Source organism: Enoplosus armatus, chromosome 12 (assembly GCF_043641665.1).
Source record: "Enoplosus armatus isolate fEnoArm2 chromosome 12, fEnoArm2.hap1, whole genome shotgun sequence".
In the NCBI taxonomy this organism is placed as follows: Eukaryota; Metazoa; Chordata; class Actinopteri; order Centrarchiformes; family Enoplosidae; genus Enoplosus; species Enoplosus armatus.
The window spans coordinates 160,344-176,471 of NC_092191.1; the positions used below are offsets into that span (position 1 = coordinate 160,344).

Here is a 16,128-nt window from a genome sequence, read left to right on the forward strand (position 1 = left end):
AAAGATGGCGGCGGCCCAGTCCGACAGAGATCCACCGTCCGCTTTATGTTCTGAATTCCTGAATTTCTCCGCCAAAGACACCGCGTCGGTAAGCGGCGCCTCGAGCTGTCAGCCCCGCTGACCCTCACCTGTGCTGTCACTGCGTCACACTGACGTCTTTCACCTGCTGAACGACGTGTTTAGTGGTTAATCTGCCTCCGGCTCGGCTTGTTTTTCAGCCCAGCTCGGCTACACGGAGCTAATGCTAATCCTAGTGCTAAATGCTAGTGCTAGTGTTAGCTGCGCTGCTCGCAGGGATCTGTAAAACATCTGGATGTGAGGTTAAAGCTGTCAGAACCAGCTGCTGTGTGTCTGTCAGAACGAGCTCACATCTTAAACACAAACTCTTTGTTTTATTAAATTACATCTGCATGTTTTTCCTAGTTAAACCAGTTTCTGAACGTTTATTTAACATTAAAACCGCCTGTAACCATCTTGTTTTCCAGCTGTCATGAGCCTAGAGATAGATCGACTCTTTATTTTGACATATTTGACCAAACAATACGTTTTAAATGAGCTCAGAAATACTGACAGTATACTGATACTGTGATAACCAGTGATCTGTGTACACATACAAGGAATCTGACTCCGACTCTTTGTTGCTCTAATGTACACACACAGATATAGACACACATACACATTAAACTATAAATATACAAAACAAGAATAGTGCTGAAATAAATCTGATGAATGTAACAGGTTCTTTGTACACATGAGGCAGGTGGACCTGACAGTAGTTACAGTGTACACAGCGTGCAGAGGTTTGTGTTGAGTGATATTAATGAGATTATATATAATATAGGTGGATGTTTGTCGCAGGGATTGTTCTTGACACTGTGTGACTGGTGTCAGGTGTTCGTCAGAGTGATGGCTTGTGGGTAGTAGCTGTTCTTGTGTTGGGTTGTTTTGACGTTCAGTGCTCTGTAGCGCCCCCAGAGGGGAGCAGTTGGAACAGGTTGTGTGGTGGATCTGCAGTGAAGTTTCCTGACTGTCCGTTGTCCTGTTTGGTGGTTGATCCAAACCAGGCAGTGATGGATGTGCAGAGGAAGGACTGAATAATGGAGGTGTAAAGGTAGATCAGCAGCTCCTGAGGCAGGTTGAAGTACTTCCTCTGCTGGGCCCTGATGATGGAAGAGTAACACTTTTTTGTTCATAGCTATCTGAATTTGTGACTGTGTCTAATAATTATTTGGGCACCATTTCTGGTTACAGCCCAAAAATAACATCTGCAGTGACAGCATGTAGGTAAAACTGCTGTTAGCTGTTAGCTCCTGTTAGCTTTCTGCTTTATAGAGTAATATGTATTCGTTTCACAGGGAATGATCACAGTAGTCAGGTTATTAAAACATTTCTACATTATAATACGTGTTGTCAGGTGTTGTTTATTATTATTATTAGTATTATCAGTATTATTAGTATTATTATTATTATTGTGTCCATACCATCATGTGGGGAATACCTATTGAGGGTGGATGATATAAAATATAACTACACCATGATATTTATATAAACTGTGACATAGAAAACTTCAGGGTTTTCTATAAAGTCTGGAGTAGCCAGACATATTTGTCAAACACTGAAGACGACTCTATTCAGCAGCAGAGGTGTAGCGCTGTCTTTTTAATGATGTGACTCGTTTCAGAGTTTATGTTAGGACTGTTCCCACAGTCCACAAGTTTACATACATCAGTCAACTGTAACTGACCACACCATCAAATGTTAGACTGAATGTATGAAGAGTTTCATCATTATGAGAATATTGCGTGGCAGTCACCATGACGAATGATGAAGCGTAGCATTAAGCAATATAGGCCAATGAACACAAGCAGTTTGTGTTTTGAATGATTTCATTTACTTACTTGGAAACATCCAAAGTAGCAGTTCATGCAGCGGTCAAGCTCATCTAACACGCTAGGCTATGAAAGCTAAGCTAAGCTAACTTTCATTTCCTGCAGGCATTGTGGATGCAGCACAAGCTGTTTAACAGCTGTTTCTGTGAAACCATCAGAAGAGAGAATGATGGATGAAAGATGTGTTGCTGCTTTTCATCTTTACTAGTTAATTAGTTTAACGTTAGTGAGCTGTAGACTGGAGAAACCGGCAACTTTTAAGGTAGAATGTTTTTTTCCAAGTTATTTAATGCATGAGTTGACATTGTGAATCAATCAACACACCTTAAATGTCAATATGACAACTTTGACCAGTCGTTTGTTTTTATTGGCTCTCTTCATGATGATGATTGGATCTTCAAGCGCTTAAAAAAGATATATTAATCTAAACCGATTGATTTCCTCACTTGTCGCTCTGGTCATGTCACCTATCGGCAGCTGAAAGTAGCCGGCTGGTTTTAAATGAGTAGTCGGCTGTTTGGCCGGCAGCTGCAGAAACTTTCTGGACACACAGTTGAGAAGCCATTTTTAGATCAAAGAATTAGAGGGGAATTTAAATCCAGTGAATTAGATACTTAACTAATCAGGGTACATCAATGGCAAACCCTGAAAACCCAATATTACCAAAACCAGTCCTGCTCACCAGTCCTGTCTATAATGGTCGGTTCGGCTGTGTTCCAGGGCAGCAGCTTGTCATGTGACCATGTTAACTCAGCGGTGTTAGCAGTGTTAGCAGTGTTAGCGGTGTTGTCAGGTCGTATCCAGGTCAGTGTGTCACTGAGCCTCAGCAGGTAACACTAACTGACTGTGACAGCTGATCAACCTGCTGATGATCACTATACTACAGTACAGGAGTATTACATATAGTACAGTAGTACTGCGTACGGTTCAGGAATACTACATACATTACAGGAGTACTACATACAAACCACATATAGTACAGTAGTGCTGCCTACAGTTCAGTAGTACAATACTCCAGCACAGAATAAAGTTGTCTCAGTTCAGTATTCCTGACTGTTAGAAAATATTTGCTTCTTTGATAAAAGCTAAAGAAGTCGACTACGACTCCCAGGGTGCATTTCACTAACAGAAAATAACAGAGCTTCAGACCAACGGTGAGCTGAAGATAAAGATCACACTGATTTGATGACATGCAGCTTTAATTCATTCAGTTTCTGATTCTGGATCAGATCAGAATCAGAAATACTTTATTGATCCCTGGGGGGAAATTATACAAGATCAGAGGGTTTTACAGTTTCTGTGTGCACTTTAAACATTAGCTGACTTGTCAAGTGAATTTTAAGAGAACTTTTGAAATGTCGAAAAAAATAAATACTAATAGAGTCCTGCAGGGAGGACGTCTTCATGCAGGCTAACCCTGAAGTTAGCATCGCCCTGGTTCCCTCCGCAAACAGCCAATGAGATTCTTCCGTTGGATTTTGGATTATTGCAGAAAATAAACTCTGTGGCAAACAAATGTTTATGATACTTAAACGTTTTGTTCAGCAAGATAATCTTCACACATGAACATGATTTTTGATGGAATGGAATCTCAGAAAGTAAAAAGCTAATGTTAGACTATAAAGGAACTACACTACGGTCGCATTACTTCAACGTCACCACCACTAAGCTTAACTTTAAGAGAATATAGATAGATATAGATATATAGACAGATAGATATAGTATTAACACAACAAAGCTGTAAAGGCGGACTAGTGAGTAGATGACTTTCTGTGTTCGACATGAAGACGTTAATGTCCACGACAACCACTGTAGTCTCATTTAGCCACTTGTTCAGTTAAGTAAAACGTGGAAAAAATTCACGAGTGGGTTATCTACTGACGTATTTTATGTTGTAGAACAACCTTGTGTTAACCACAGACCTTATTTCAGGCATCTAACCAAAAACCCATTCAACAAACCTATTGACTTCGAGACGACCCTGTGTGGTCAATTCTTCATTGTCACTGAGAAACCAAAGGGGGTCTTGTGGTCTAATACATTGATCTGAATTAATTAGATTTATTAGTATGTCTTTGAACATTGTTTCAAAATGTGCTGTCCATGTCACCATGTTGGATGGGTAACTTAGAGCTTGTTGTTGTTCTACATATTCCAGAATTGATTTTGATTAATGGTTCAATATCTTCAAGTTTCATGTGGGTATCATTTAGGTTTTTGTTCCTATTTGTTAATTTATTATTTGTTTAAAATGTCCTCTTTATTCTTTTCCTCTTTATTCCTCCTTCCTTTTTATTTAATCTCACCTCCCTCCTCCTCCTCCTTCCTCCTCATCAGCGGTGGCTGGCGGCGACCGACCTGCAGCAGGAAGTGTACCATCACCTGGCCGTGTATGTACCCAGAATCCTTTGCCTGGGTCCGAGCGGGGGCAGCAGCAGGGAAGAGCAGAGGGAGGAGCAGAGGGAGGAGCTGGCCTGTCAGCTGCTCCTCCTGGCTCCTCTGGAGTGGCTCTTGCTGGGGGAGGAGCCAGCCGTTGGCCTGGCCCTCCTGCGGGAGAAGAACCAGCCGTCACCGCTGTGTGGACACGTGTTCAAGGTGGGAGAGCCCACCTACTCCTGCAGGTAACACACACGCACACACACACACACACACACACACACACACACACACACACACACACACACACACACACACTCTGTTCAGGTATTAACCAATTTCTGTGTGTGTGTGTGCATGTTCAGGGAGTGTGCAGCTGACCCAACCTGTGTTCTGTGCATGCAGTGTTTCCTGGGCAGCGTTCACAAAGAGCATCGATACAGGGTGAGTACACACACACACACACACACACACACACACACACAGGTAACACACACTCACACACAGGTAATGCACACACACCAGCTGGCTGATGTGAGAGCAGAAATGTGACACACTGCCATTACAGAGACACATACAGTCCTAAAACCTGGATGCGTCTGTAGCCCTAACACCTGGACACATTTGTAGTCCTAAAACCTGGAGGTCTCTGTAGTCCTAAAACCTGGAGGTGTCTGTAGTCCTAAAACCTGAACGTGTCTGTAGCCCTAAAACCTGAACGTGTCTCTAGTCCTAAAACGTGAACTTGTCTGTAGCCCTAAAAACTGGACACGTGTGTAGTCCTAAAACCGGGACGTGTCTGTAGCCCTAAAACCTGAACGTGTCTGTAGCCCTAAAACCTGGACATGTGTGTAGTCCTAAAACCTGAACGTGTCTGTAGTCCTAAAACCTGAACGTGTCTGTAGCCCTAAAACCTGGACACGTGTGTAGTCCTAAAACCTGAACGTGTCTGTAGCCCTAAAACCTGAACGTGTCTGTAGCCCTAAAATCTGGAGGTGTCTGTAGCCCTAAAACCTGGACGTGTCTGTAGTCCTAAAACTTGAATGTGTCTGTAGCCCTAAAACCTGGAGGTATCTGTAGGCCTAAAACCTGAACGTGTCTGTAGCCCTGAAACCTGTACACGTGTGTAGCCCTAAAACCTGAACGTGTCTGTAGCCCTAACAAATGGACACGTGTGTAGTCCTAAAACCAGGATGTGTCTGTAGTCCTAAAACCTGGACACGTGTGTAGTCCTAAAACCTGAACGTATCTGTAGCCCTAAAACCTTGAGGTGTCTGTAGCCCTAAAACCTGGACGTGTCTGTAGTCCTGGAGGTGAATCAGGTTGAAACCGGGTTCCTGTGTAGTCTTCATGATGATCTGTATCTGGTCAGGCAGCTCTGAGGTCAAAGGTCGACCTGTCAGCTGCACAAAGAGCTGCTGAGACACTTCAGCTGAGAGTCTGTCTGCTGCATGTGACACTACCAACACACACACACACACACTGTAGCTGCATGTTCACACTGTGTACATCTTAATATGTTAATATCTACCTTTCACTGTTATTTATGTATTTCTTCTATATAGGGCTGGGTGATAAAGCTGAAACTTTTATCACAATGAAATGTTTCATTTCAGTAGATATTGATAATTATTAATGAATGTTTAATGAAGACCAGGAGAAAACAGGTTGAATTGAACCACTCTAAATGTACATGTAAATGTAACCTGTGTCCTCTCCGCCTCCACTCCACCTGTTCAGTGATTGGCTGTTTGCGCTCGTTTGATTCGATATGTGCTTTCATGGTGGTTTGTATTTAATGCATTTAAGTGAAACTATTGAACATTCGATCAAACAGTTTTCTTTTTTCTATTGAAGCATCTATCGTCGGCACTTATCACTATTGTCTTATTGCCGGGGCCGACTTTATCTTATCTTATGGTTAGATGCAAAACTGCATTTTGTGTCTCAGTACTTGTACTCCGTGCAATGACAATAAAGTTGAATCTAATCTAATTTGTGTGTGTGTGGTAGATGACCACGTCAGGAGGTGGAGGTTTCTGTGACTGTGGAGATGCTGAAGCCTGGAAGAAGGGTCCTTACTGCCAGAAACACACACCTACAGCCAACAACAGAGACACAGAGGAAGTGAGACAGATACCTGTCTGTCTGTCTCTCCATCTCTCTCTCTACCTGTCTGTCTCTCTGTCAGTGTCTTGCTGCAGTATTGTCACTCTTTACTGTTTGTCCCTTCAGGACCCTGTAGCTCAGCTTCCAGCTGACATGGTTGCCCGTGGTTACAGCATCTTCTCCATAATCCTGAAGTACGCTGTGGACATGCTGACCTGGGATCAGGAGGACCAGCTACCTGCAGGACTGGAACCACCGTACGCACATGCGCAAACACACAATTCACAATCTTTAACGATCTCCTCCACATGTTAGGCATGCAGGGATGGAGCTCGGGATGAAGCGGGGGTAGAGCTGGGGTGTTGAGGGTGTGGGACCGAGATGTTGCGGGATGGTCATTTTCTCCATCATTAACCTCTCAGCTACAGAGCGACCATGACTCAGCAGTTTGTGTTGATGTGAGAGGATGACAAAACGCTCCAAATCTTCATCAGTGTGTTTCAGCAAGTATCAGAGTCTTCACAACAGGATCTGTACATTTTTTCCTGATGGCTGAAATATTTGAGACTGTTAAAAGCTCATGTCAAACCATCTGTGCAGGTGTTCTGACCTGTGTCATACACCAACATGTCTGCCTTTAAGAACAGATAAATAAATGTTTTCAGGTTGCAGCATGTAGGGCACACTGAAAGCACATTATACTGGTTATTATATTGTTTATTATACTGTTATACTGCTGTACTGATACTTCCTGTCTGTGTGCGTGTGTTCAGGGAGAGAGGAGACACCTACTATTGCATGTTGTTTAATGATGAAGTCCACACTTATGAACAAGTGATCTACACTCTGCAAAAAGCCGTCAACTGCAGCCAGAAAGAAGCCGTCAGTTTCGCCACCACCGTGGACAGAGACGTCAGTAATTACTCATTATATATAAAACAAAACACATCACTCATTATGTACATATGAAACACATCACACTGTTACCTGTTGGTTACAAATGTTAACATGTTTCTATGATATAGCAGATTAGTTTACCTGCAGCAGCACAGGTGAGGTTAACAGGACGAAATCCTTCAGTTAAATCAAACCAGAGAGGACGAGGACGAGGAGGAGGAGGAGAAGGAGAAGGAGAAGAAGAAGAAGAAGAAGAAGAAGAAGAAGAAGTGCCCAGGAGGTGAACTGGCACCTCTCCAGCTACCACTCCACAGTCCGTGTTTTGGCTCCCAAGCCAAGTCCCTACAGACTGAGCTACTACCGCCCCAGTTGTGGGAGGAGGAAGTTAGAAATATGAGGAGGAGGTCCATGTTATCAGTTGACAGGTCCAGGTGATGTTTACCTGCTGTCTGTCTGTCTGTGCAGGGCAGGAAGTCAGTTCGGTACGGAGATTTCCAGTTCTGTGAACAGGCCAAGTCTGTTATAGTGGTGAGTGTCTTTCTCTATATTAACATGACTGCTAACCTGGTTACTAACATGACTATAAATCTGGTTACTAACATGATGACTAACATGACTATGAATCTGGTTACTAACATGACTATGAATCTGGTTACTAACATGACTACCAATCTGGTTACTGACCTGGTTACTAACATGACTATGAATCTGGTTACTATCATGACTATTAATCTGGTTACAAACATGAGTACTAGCCTGGTTACTATCATGACTATTAATCTGATGACTAACATGACTATTAATCTGGTTACTAACATGATGACTTAGTCATGTTAGTCATCTTATTGTTTGTGGACAGTGGAGGGCTTGAATGCACTAACTCCCCCCACCCCATCTCATGCTCTCCCCCCCGTCAGAGGAACACCAGCCGTCAGTCGAAGCCTCTCAGGGTTGAAGTGATGCACTCGTCTGTTGTTGCTCATCAGTGTTTTGCTCTGAGGGCTCTCAGCTGGCTGGGACAGGTCATTCAGTACTCTGGTACGTCTGGACTTCATTACATGTGTCTGTGTCTGTGTCTGTGTGCCATGGATGTACAATAAAACCTGGATACAGCGTTGGAGACGGGGCCCCATTCATTCCTATTCAGCTATTAGTGAATTTTACAACTTTTAGGACATAATGATTTAAATATGAGCTGTTTAAGTGTTCGTACTGAAGTTGATAAAATATCTGCTGATGTACAGACGTCTCTGTCTCAATGTAAATCTATGGGAAGTCTTTCTGGGCCAGGGTGCATCATGTGATGAACCCGGAAGTTGTAATTACACCGTCTGGCAACTGTGTCAAACTGGCTTCAAAGCCCGGCACATGTCCTGGGGGCTTGTTGTCCAAGCTGCTGCATGTGTTTGCATGTGTTCCAGACGGTCTGAGGAGGATCCTATGTCAGGTCGGCCTGCAGAGAGGTCCTGAGGGAGAAAATTCCTCGCTGGTCGACCAGCTGATGCTCAACGACTCCAAGATGTGGAAAGGTACCAACATTCACCTCACACACACACACATATATATATATATATATATATATATATATATATATATATATATATATATGTCACCTTGTCTGTACAGCCAAAGATGTTTTATTAGAGGCTGTGTTGTTTCATGTAAGTCATCTGCCTGTCTGTCTCTCTCTCTGTAGGAGCGAGAAACATCTACCACCAGCTGCTGATGAACAGCCTCCTCATGGACCTCAAGTACAAGAAGATCTTTGCCATCCAGTTTGCCAAGGTAACACACCTGATCAATACACCAGAGTCATCAGAATCAGAAATACTTTATTGATCCCCGGCAGGGAAATTACACAGTTACAGGTGCTCCCATTCAAGAGTAGAAAAGTAGCATACATTTAGAAATGAGAAGTATGTACAAATAAAGATATAAAAATAAAGTGAAAAAAATATATATATATACACAGTAACAGTGTGTGTGTGTGTGTGTATATATATATATATATATATATATATATATACACACACATATATATGTGTATTGCACTAGTCGATGAAATAAATCCAGAATCAGTGTGTTTCTTCTGAGTGTCTGACACTCAGAGGGAGGAGTTGAACAGTTTGATGGCCACAAGCAGGAATGATTTCCTGTGGCGCTCTGTTGTACATTTGGGAGGAATGAGTCTCCCACAGAAGGTGCTCTTGTGGCTGAGGAGAGGATGTGAGACATTGACAAAGATCTGATCTCAGACCAGCAGCCCCCCTCAATAAGTTTTGTAACTAAGAGTTTCCTCTGAAGAACATTTCACAAAGCTCCTGAGACAAGAGAAGGATGACCTCATCATGACATCATGTTTCATCTATGAACTTCTTCACTATCTCCTCAGTGATTGGCTGTCAGGTGACAGTGAATGTGAAATAAATTATTCATCAATACGTAGGAGGAACTCATGCTAGATTTAGACAGACAGACAGGTAACTGACCTTCATGGTTTCATCCCACACTTGACACCAACTTTACTTTATTGTTTGTGTGAGTGACATCCGTCCTCAGGATTGAACCTCCTCTCTGAGGTCGTAACGAGCATGGGGACACTGTGAAGTTACCGGAAACGCGCCGCACATTGAGATACTGACTTGTCACTAATACTGCAAGTGTGTGTGATGGGACGAACCCATTGTTACTCAGGTTACTCTGGTTTTTAAAGATGGCGGTTGCTGGTACTGCATTGGCTCATGTGTTCAACCAATCAACAAACACTTACGTCACTCCAGGTCCCTCTTGTGCTGGGAGAGTACCTACTCTGAAGTAGGAGCTGAAATAGTCCCTCCAAACGGCGTTCTAAGAACTCCGATCATTCCCAGTTCTTGCGGTGCGAACACAATAAAAAGGGGCGGGGTCCTCCAACTGTTCTAGAACGATGAAAAAGTTCCTCCGGTCCAAAAACACCTCATGTCATCATGATGTCATGCTTCTTTCAGTTCCTCAGTGATCAGATATCTAATCAATGCCACCTCTAATTGACTGTAGATCCTGACTGATACATCAGCTGCTCCATGTTATCAGCAGATCAATCAGTATCTGCGTGTGGTCTGATCAGGTTTATCTTTACTCTGGAAAATGTTTCTGTATCAAACATGTTTATGTTGAAAAACAAGTTTATATTGATGATCAGCTTCAAACAGTCAAACCTGCTTTCAAAGTTCAGTCTTCACCTCGAAACAAATGTTCTCAAAGGTTGTTCAACTTTTGATCACACCACATGATTTTCATCGGTAGATGGAGTTTTTTGGACTTTTAATCCAATTTAACAAGAAATCCTTAAAAAGTTTAGATCTGAACATCCACATCTTCATGACAGCTAGGAAAACTAGGCCAAATTCCATCTGCTTAGGAAGATCATGTGACAAGGACAGATACTAAATGTGTCAAGGACCCCATGTCCTGACAACAATCGATCTTAGAAGTTGGTAGAAGAAGATGAGCTGAACTGAACTACAGACATCAGAGTCCTGGTCTGAGTTCAGGGCTCTTACAGACCTCTGTGAAGACTGTAAAACAAGTGCATTTGTTGGGGAATATTTCCAGCGGCAGATTAATCCACATGTGGTGCTCGAGATGAAATCAAGACATGTGGTCCTGGGGAGGCCTCACAGTTTGTAAACCTCTGCTTTAAAGAATCTGCAGTGAAGGCAGGGTTCAGGTTGATTCCAGACTGAGTTGTATCAGGGTCTGTTGGGGTTTAACATGGGGGGTTGGGGGGGACATCGGCCCGGCAGCAGCGACCTGTGACCCAGAGGTGAAATGTCGCCCCCCCCCCCTCTAGAACTACAGACGCCTCCAGACAGATTTTATGGAGGACGACCACGAGCGAGTGGTGTCAGTGACCTCACTGTCTGTTCAGCTCTTCACCGTCCCGACCATGGTGAGTACTCCTCCTCCTCCTCCGCACCTCCACACACCTGTCTCTCTCTCTGCCTGTCTCTCTCTCTCCTGCTGGTAGAGTTATGAACGCTTGCAGTGCGACTACGTGAGAGACGACCACGACCGTGAGTTCTCCATCACTGACCTGTCAGTACAAATATTCACCGTCCCGTCACTGGTGAGTTTAGTGTGTTTGTGTTGGAGGTGAGAAATGTTCCTCACTACAGGAAGTACAGCTGCTCCTCAAGTTCACCTCTTTAACCCTTTCAGTCACAGAAACTTCTTCTACTTCCAATTATGTGCCTCTCAAGTTTCTTGTGTAGTTTAAAATATGGATTTGTTGTACATTTTCTTTTTGTAACCAGCACTGTTTGACACAAACGTCCACTTGGACACAAGGATGAACTGATTAAAATTTGGTGGTCAAAGGTCACTGTGACCTCACAAAACACGTTTTGGACTTTAACTCAAGAACTGATGACCATATTTCACAGTTGATACTCTTTATTTTAAAATAACGTTATAAAGCGTACCATCCAGACCTACTCTATATGGAAAGTGCCCTGAGATAACTTCTGTTATTGTTGGCAATATTTAAATAAAATTGAATTGGTGACACTTTTGACTCAAAGGTCACTGTGACCTCAAAATGACCTTGACAAACACATTTTTGGCCATGACTCAAGAATTGATGCAGTAATTAGGACAAACTTTCATACAGATGATTTTGAGTTTGATGGGATACAACAATGAAGTGATGCCATTTTTTACCTAAAGGTCAACTTCACTGTGACATCATGAAGTCCATCATTCAGCACCATGACTCAGGAACAGAAGGGCGGACTGTGAACATCTCTCACAGCTGATCGGACACTGAATAGATGACACTTTTGACCCAAAGGTCACTGTGACCTCCAAAATAGGTTTTTAGCTATAATTTATGGGCTTTTCTCCATCTCGTCCATCCTGCCTTTCCTTACATTTTAATGTTTTGGAAACCTCACATATATCTACATCCTACAAACAACAACGGGCCGAACACTGAGCCTTGAGCAACACCATACGTAACCTGTAAGAAATATGTATCTGAACATATTGATACCCGTTTTCCAGGTAGCTACTTAACCAGCAGTGTGCAACCCTTCAAAGGTGAAGTAGTTGTACCGGTTTTAAAACCGTATTGCTGTTCACATAGCACATAATGTTTAGTGGTAAAAGCATTTTGTTATCTGTGCATGTTGCAGGCCCGGATGCTGATGGTGGAGGAGAACCTGATGACGACCATCATCCGGACCTTTGCGGATCACCTCCGTCACAGAGACCTGCAGGGGCGCTTCCAGTTCGACCGCTACACTGCCCAGCAGGCCTTCAAGTTCGGACGAGTCCAGAGCCTCATCGGAGACCTCAAGTTAGGACTAGTTACATAGCAGTTTATATTAGGGTTGGGCGACGGTATACACCAGTTATACACCTGCTATAGACCAGCAAATACATATATTGCGCTTGTGTACCAGTTTCACACCAGTAACACTACTGACATGAGTAAAATCAGTTCCACCAGCAAAACCTGTGTGTGTGCGCGTGTGTGTGTGTGTGCGCAGGTACGTCCTCATCAGTCGTCCCTCTGAGTGGAGCGATCAGCTCAGACTGAAGTTTCTAGAAGGTCTGGATGCTTTTTTGGAGCTGCTCAAGTGTATGCAGGTAACACACACACCTCACACTTACCTGGACAGGTAGAGCCCGTCTGTCTCTCAGTCTCTCTCTCTGTCTGTCTCTCTGTGTCTGAACCTGTCTCTCTCTCTCTCTCTCTCTCTCTCTCTCTCTCTCTCTCTCTCTCTCTCTCTCTCTCTCTCTCTCTCTCTCACCGAAACTGTGTGTCTCTCTGTGTCTGAACCTGTGACTCTGATCCTGTCTCTATCTCTCTGTGTCTGAACCTGTCTCTCTCTCTCTCTCTCTCTCTCTCTCACTGAAACTGTGTGTCTCTCTGTGTCTGAACCTGTGACTCTGATCCTGTCTCTATCTCTCTGTGTCTGAACCTGTCTCTCTCTCTCTCTCTCTCTCTCTCTCTCTCTCTCTCTCTCTCACTGAAACTGTGTGTCTCTCTGTGTCTGAACCTGTGACTCTGATCCTGTCTCTATCTCTCTGTGTCTGAACCTGTCTCTCTCTCTCTGAACCTGTCTCTCTCTCTGTGTCTAAACCTCTCTCTCTGTCTGTCTTTCTGTCTGAACCTGTCTGTGTAAACCTCTCTGTCTTTCTGAAGCTGTCTCTCTGTCTAAACCTGTCTGACTCTCTGTGAACCTCTCTCTCACACTCTGTCTCTGTCTTTCTCTCTCTTTCATACCCTCTCTCTGTCTGTGTCTGAACCTGTCTGTCTTCTCTCAGGGTATGGACCCGGTGGTGAGACAGGTGGGGCAGCACATAGAGATGGAGCCTGAGTGGGAGGCAGCGTTCACTCTGCAGATGAAACTGACTCACATCATCTCCATGATCCAGGAGTGGTGCTCCACTGACGTGAGACCACACACCACACACTGCTACTGCACACGACTATGTACTACTACATACAACTTCACCCTACTACTACACACTGCTACGTACGACTACGCTCTACTACTGCACACTACTACGTACTGCTACGTACTACTACGCACAACTACGTATTACTACTACACACTATTACGCACTACATATTACTACTGCACATACTACATACTAGTACGTACTACTACATACTACTACTGAGTATTTCTTAAATACACGTGTGTTTTTGTGTGTCAGGAGCGTGTGCTAATTGAGGCCTACAGGAAGTGTCTGAGCGCGCTCAGTCACTGTCACAGCAGCCTTCCAGACGGTGAGCAACCAATCAGCTTGAGTCTGGCCGGTCACTGTGTGGAGACGTTCAGGTACCAGGTGTCTCAAGACAAAGTGTCCATACACCTGCCGGTCTGCAGACTGCTGGCAGGTAAACACACACACTCAGACAGAGTGAGGCATACGTTTCCTATTGATGGGACAATTTGGAACCAGTTCTCGATTCCCATCCCTATAAATAACATAGCTTGCTAAGTCGTTGTATTCAGCTGATCCTGATAGCTGATTGGTTACTGTGGGAATCTCTATAAAACAGGTCAGACACTAACTGACATTCTCAATTCCTCCCCCCTCCAGGTCTCCATGTTCTCCTCAGCAGGACTGAAGTCGCGTCTCGCTTCCCTGAGCAGCTTCCTCTGGTCAGTAACCTGTCTGTCGGTCAGCTGGTCAGTAACCTGTCTATCAGTCAGCTGGTCAGTAACCTGTCTGTGTGTGTGTCTGCCTGTCCGCTGGTCAGTAACCTGTCTGTCTGTCTGTCTGGCAGCTGGTCAGTGACCTGTCTGTCTGGCAGCTGGTCAGTGACCTGTCTGTCTGGCAGCTGGTCAGTGACCTGTCTGTCTGGCAGCTGGTCAGTAGCCTGTCTGTCTGTCTGTCAGCCAGCTGCTCAGTAACCTGTCTGTCTGTCAGTCAGCTGCTCAGTAACCTGTCTGTCTGTCTGTCTGTTTGTTGACAGGATGAATAAACTGTATATTAAATTCTTTACATTTCTATGAAGATTGTTTATGTTTTCAAAATGACTGTCGACCGTTATGCCGTTATCTGTTTTATTAAACTTTCATCTGTCTGAACACCTTTACACCTGTTGACTCTGTTTAAATTGATACAGATCAATACACCAGTGTTAACATGTGTGTGTCCTCAGGGGGAACTCAGCCCCCCACTCCTGATTGAACTCCCCCTCCGCTGCCTGGTGCTCTGTGCCCAGGTGCATGCTGGGATGTGGAGGAGGAACGGCTTCTCCCTGATAAACCAGGTGAGTCGTCAATACTGAAGTGATCAGCTGCTGGGACTCTCAGGGATATCTCAGACAGGAGCAGACATCCCATAATACACATCCAGATGTAAACAACAAGCAGCAGGTAGACGACAAAGATAGCAGGTGTTCCACATACACCTGTTGTCTTCTTCCTGGAGGCGGGTCTTACTATGCAGAGGGCCACTGTGACACGTGCAAGCTGTCAATCTCAGAGACGCCTGACAGACTACATATTGTCTGGACAGGACTCCCTTTAACAAACATCATAACTGTCACTTATTGTATCAGTGACAGTGTCATTGAAGTGAGTGATACAACAGTGTGGAGATGCAAGTTAATTCTGGAATAAAGGACAGTTAATGAATAACCGGAAGAATGAATCACAGCTATCTAGCTGCTAGCTAACACCCAGTGGGTGATATGGGTCACACAAAAAATACATTTTCGGCTTCACCTCCGCTGCTACAACTCCATCCTCAGGGGAAAAACTGGAGCTGGTTATGAAGTCAAACATTATAAACCTACTGTTGAACAGTGTTATCTACTCGATTCAGAAGTCTGTCCGAAAATATTTATAGTTTGATACATTTCTTTAATAAAACGTTTGACGTTCAGACATAAAAGAGATGTGGGAAAATATTCTCTCTGTCTCTACATGATGTATAAATGAAATTCTGTTTCTGCTGAACTAACAGAGAATGACTCTGTGTGTTTCAGATTTATTATTATCACAATGTGAAATGCAGAGTGGAGATGTTCGACAAAGACCTCATCATGCTGCAGGTACAAACACACTACTGACTGTTAGTGCTGGGTGATAGAGCCAGATATATATGACAGTATATATCAGAATCAGAATATATATATATATATATATATATATATATGTATATAATATCCATATGTATGTGTGTATATATACATATATGTATATATGTACAATATACATATATGTATATATGTGTGTGTATATATGTGTTTATATATATATAAAAAACAGACACACATATACATATATACATATACATATATACACACATATGTATGTATATATATATATATGTGTATATATATACACAT

At 43.4% G+C, this 16,128-nt stretch overlaps 1 protein-coding gene across 1 annotated transcript in view; it reads left to right on the forward strand.

Annotated features, from left to right (window-relative positions):
- The first annotated feature begins 4 nt into the window (after nt 1–4).
- ubr2 (ubiquitin protein ligase E3 component n-recognin 2) overlaps nt 5–16,128 on the forward strand; it is a 37,820-nt gene continuing 21,696 nt past the window's right edge. Inside the window, exons 1-19 of the mRNA XM_070916617.1 lie at nt 5–88; nt 4,227–4,510; nt 4,631–4,709; nt 6,279–6,392; nt 6,501–6,631; nt 7,148–7,286; nt 7,737–7,799; nt 8,189–8,309; nt 8,693–8,800; nt 8,968–9,056; nt 11,104–11,202; nt 11,281–11,379; nt 12,446–12,609; nt 12,803–12,902; nt 13,584–13,712; nt 13,980–14,163; nt 14,370–14,431; nt 14,935–15,045; nt 15,766–15,831. Of these exons, the coding sequence (XP_070772718.1) occupies nt 5–88; nt 4,227–4,510; nt 4,631–4,709; nt 6,279–6,392; nt 6,501–6,631; nt 7,148–7,286; nt 7,737–7,799; nt 8,189–8,309; nt 8,693–8,800; nt 8,968–9,056; nt 11,104–11,202; nt 11,281–11,379; nt 12,446–12,609; nt 12,803–12,902; nt 13,584–13,712; nt 13,980–14,163; nt 14,370–14,431; nt 14,935–15,045; nt 15,766–15,831 (2,226 nt within the window). The remainder of the gene's footprint in view (nt 89–4,226; nt 4,511–4,630; nt 4,710–6,278; nt 6,393–6,500; nt 6,632–7,147; nt 7,287–7,736; nt 7,800–8,188; nt 8,310–8,692; nt 8,801–8,967; nt 9,057–11,103; nt 11,203–11,280; nt 11,380–12,445; nt 12,610–12,802; nt 12,903–13,583; nt 13,713–13,979; nt 14,164–14,369; nt 14,432–14,934; nt 15,046–15,765; nt 15,832–16,128) is intronic.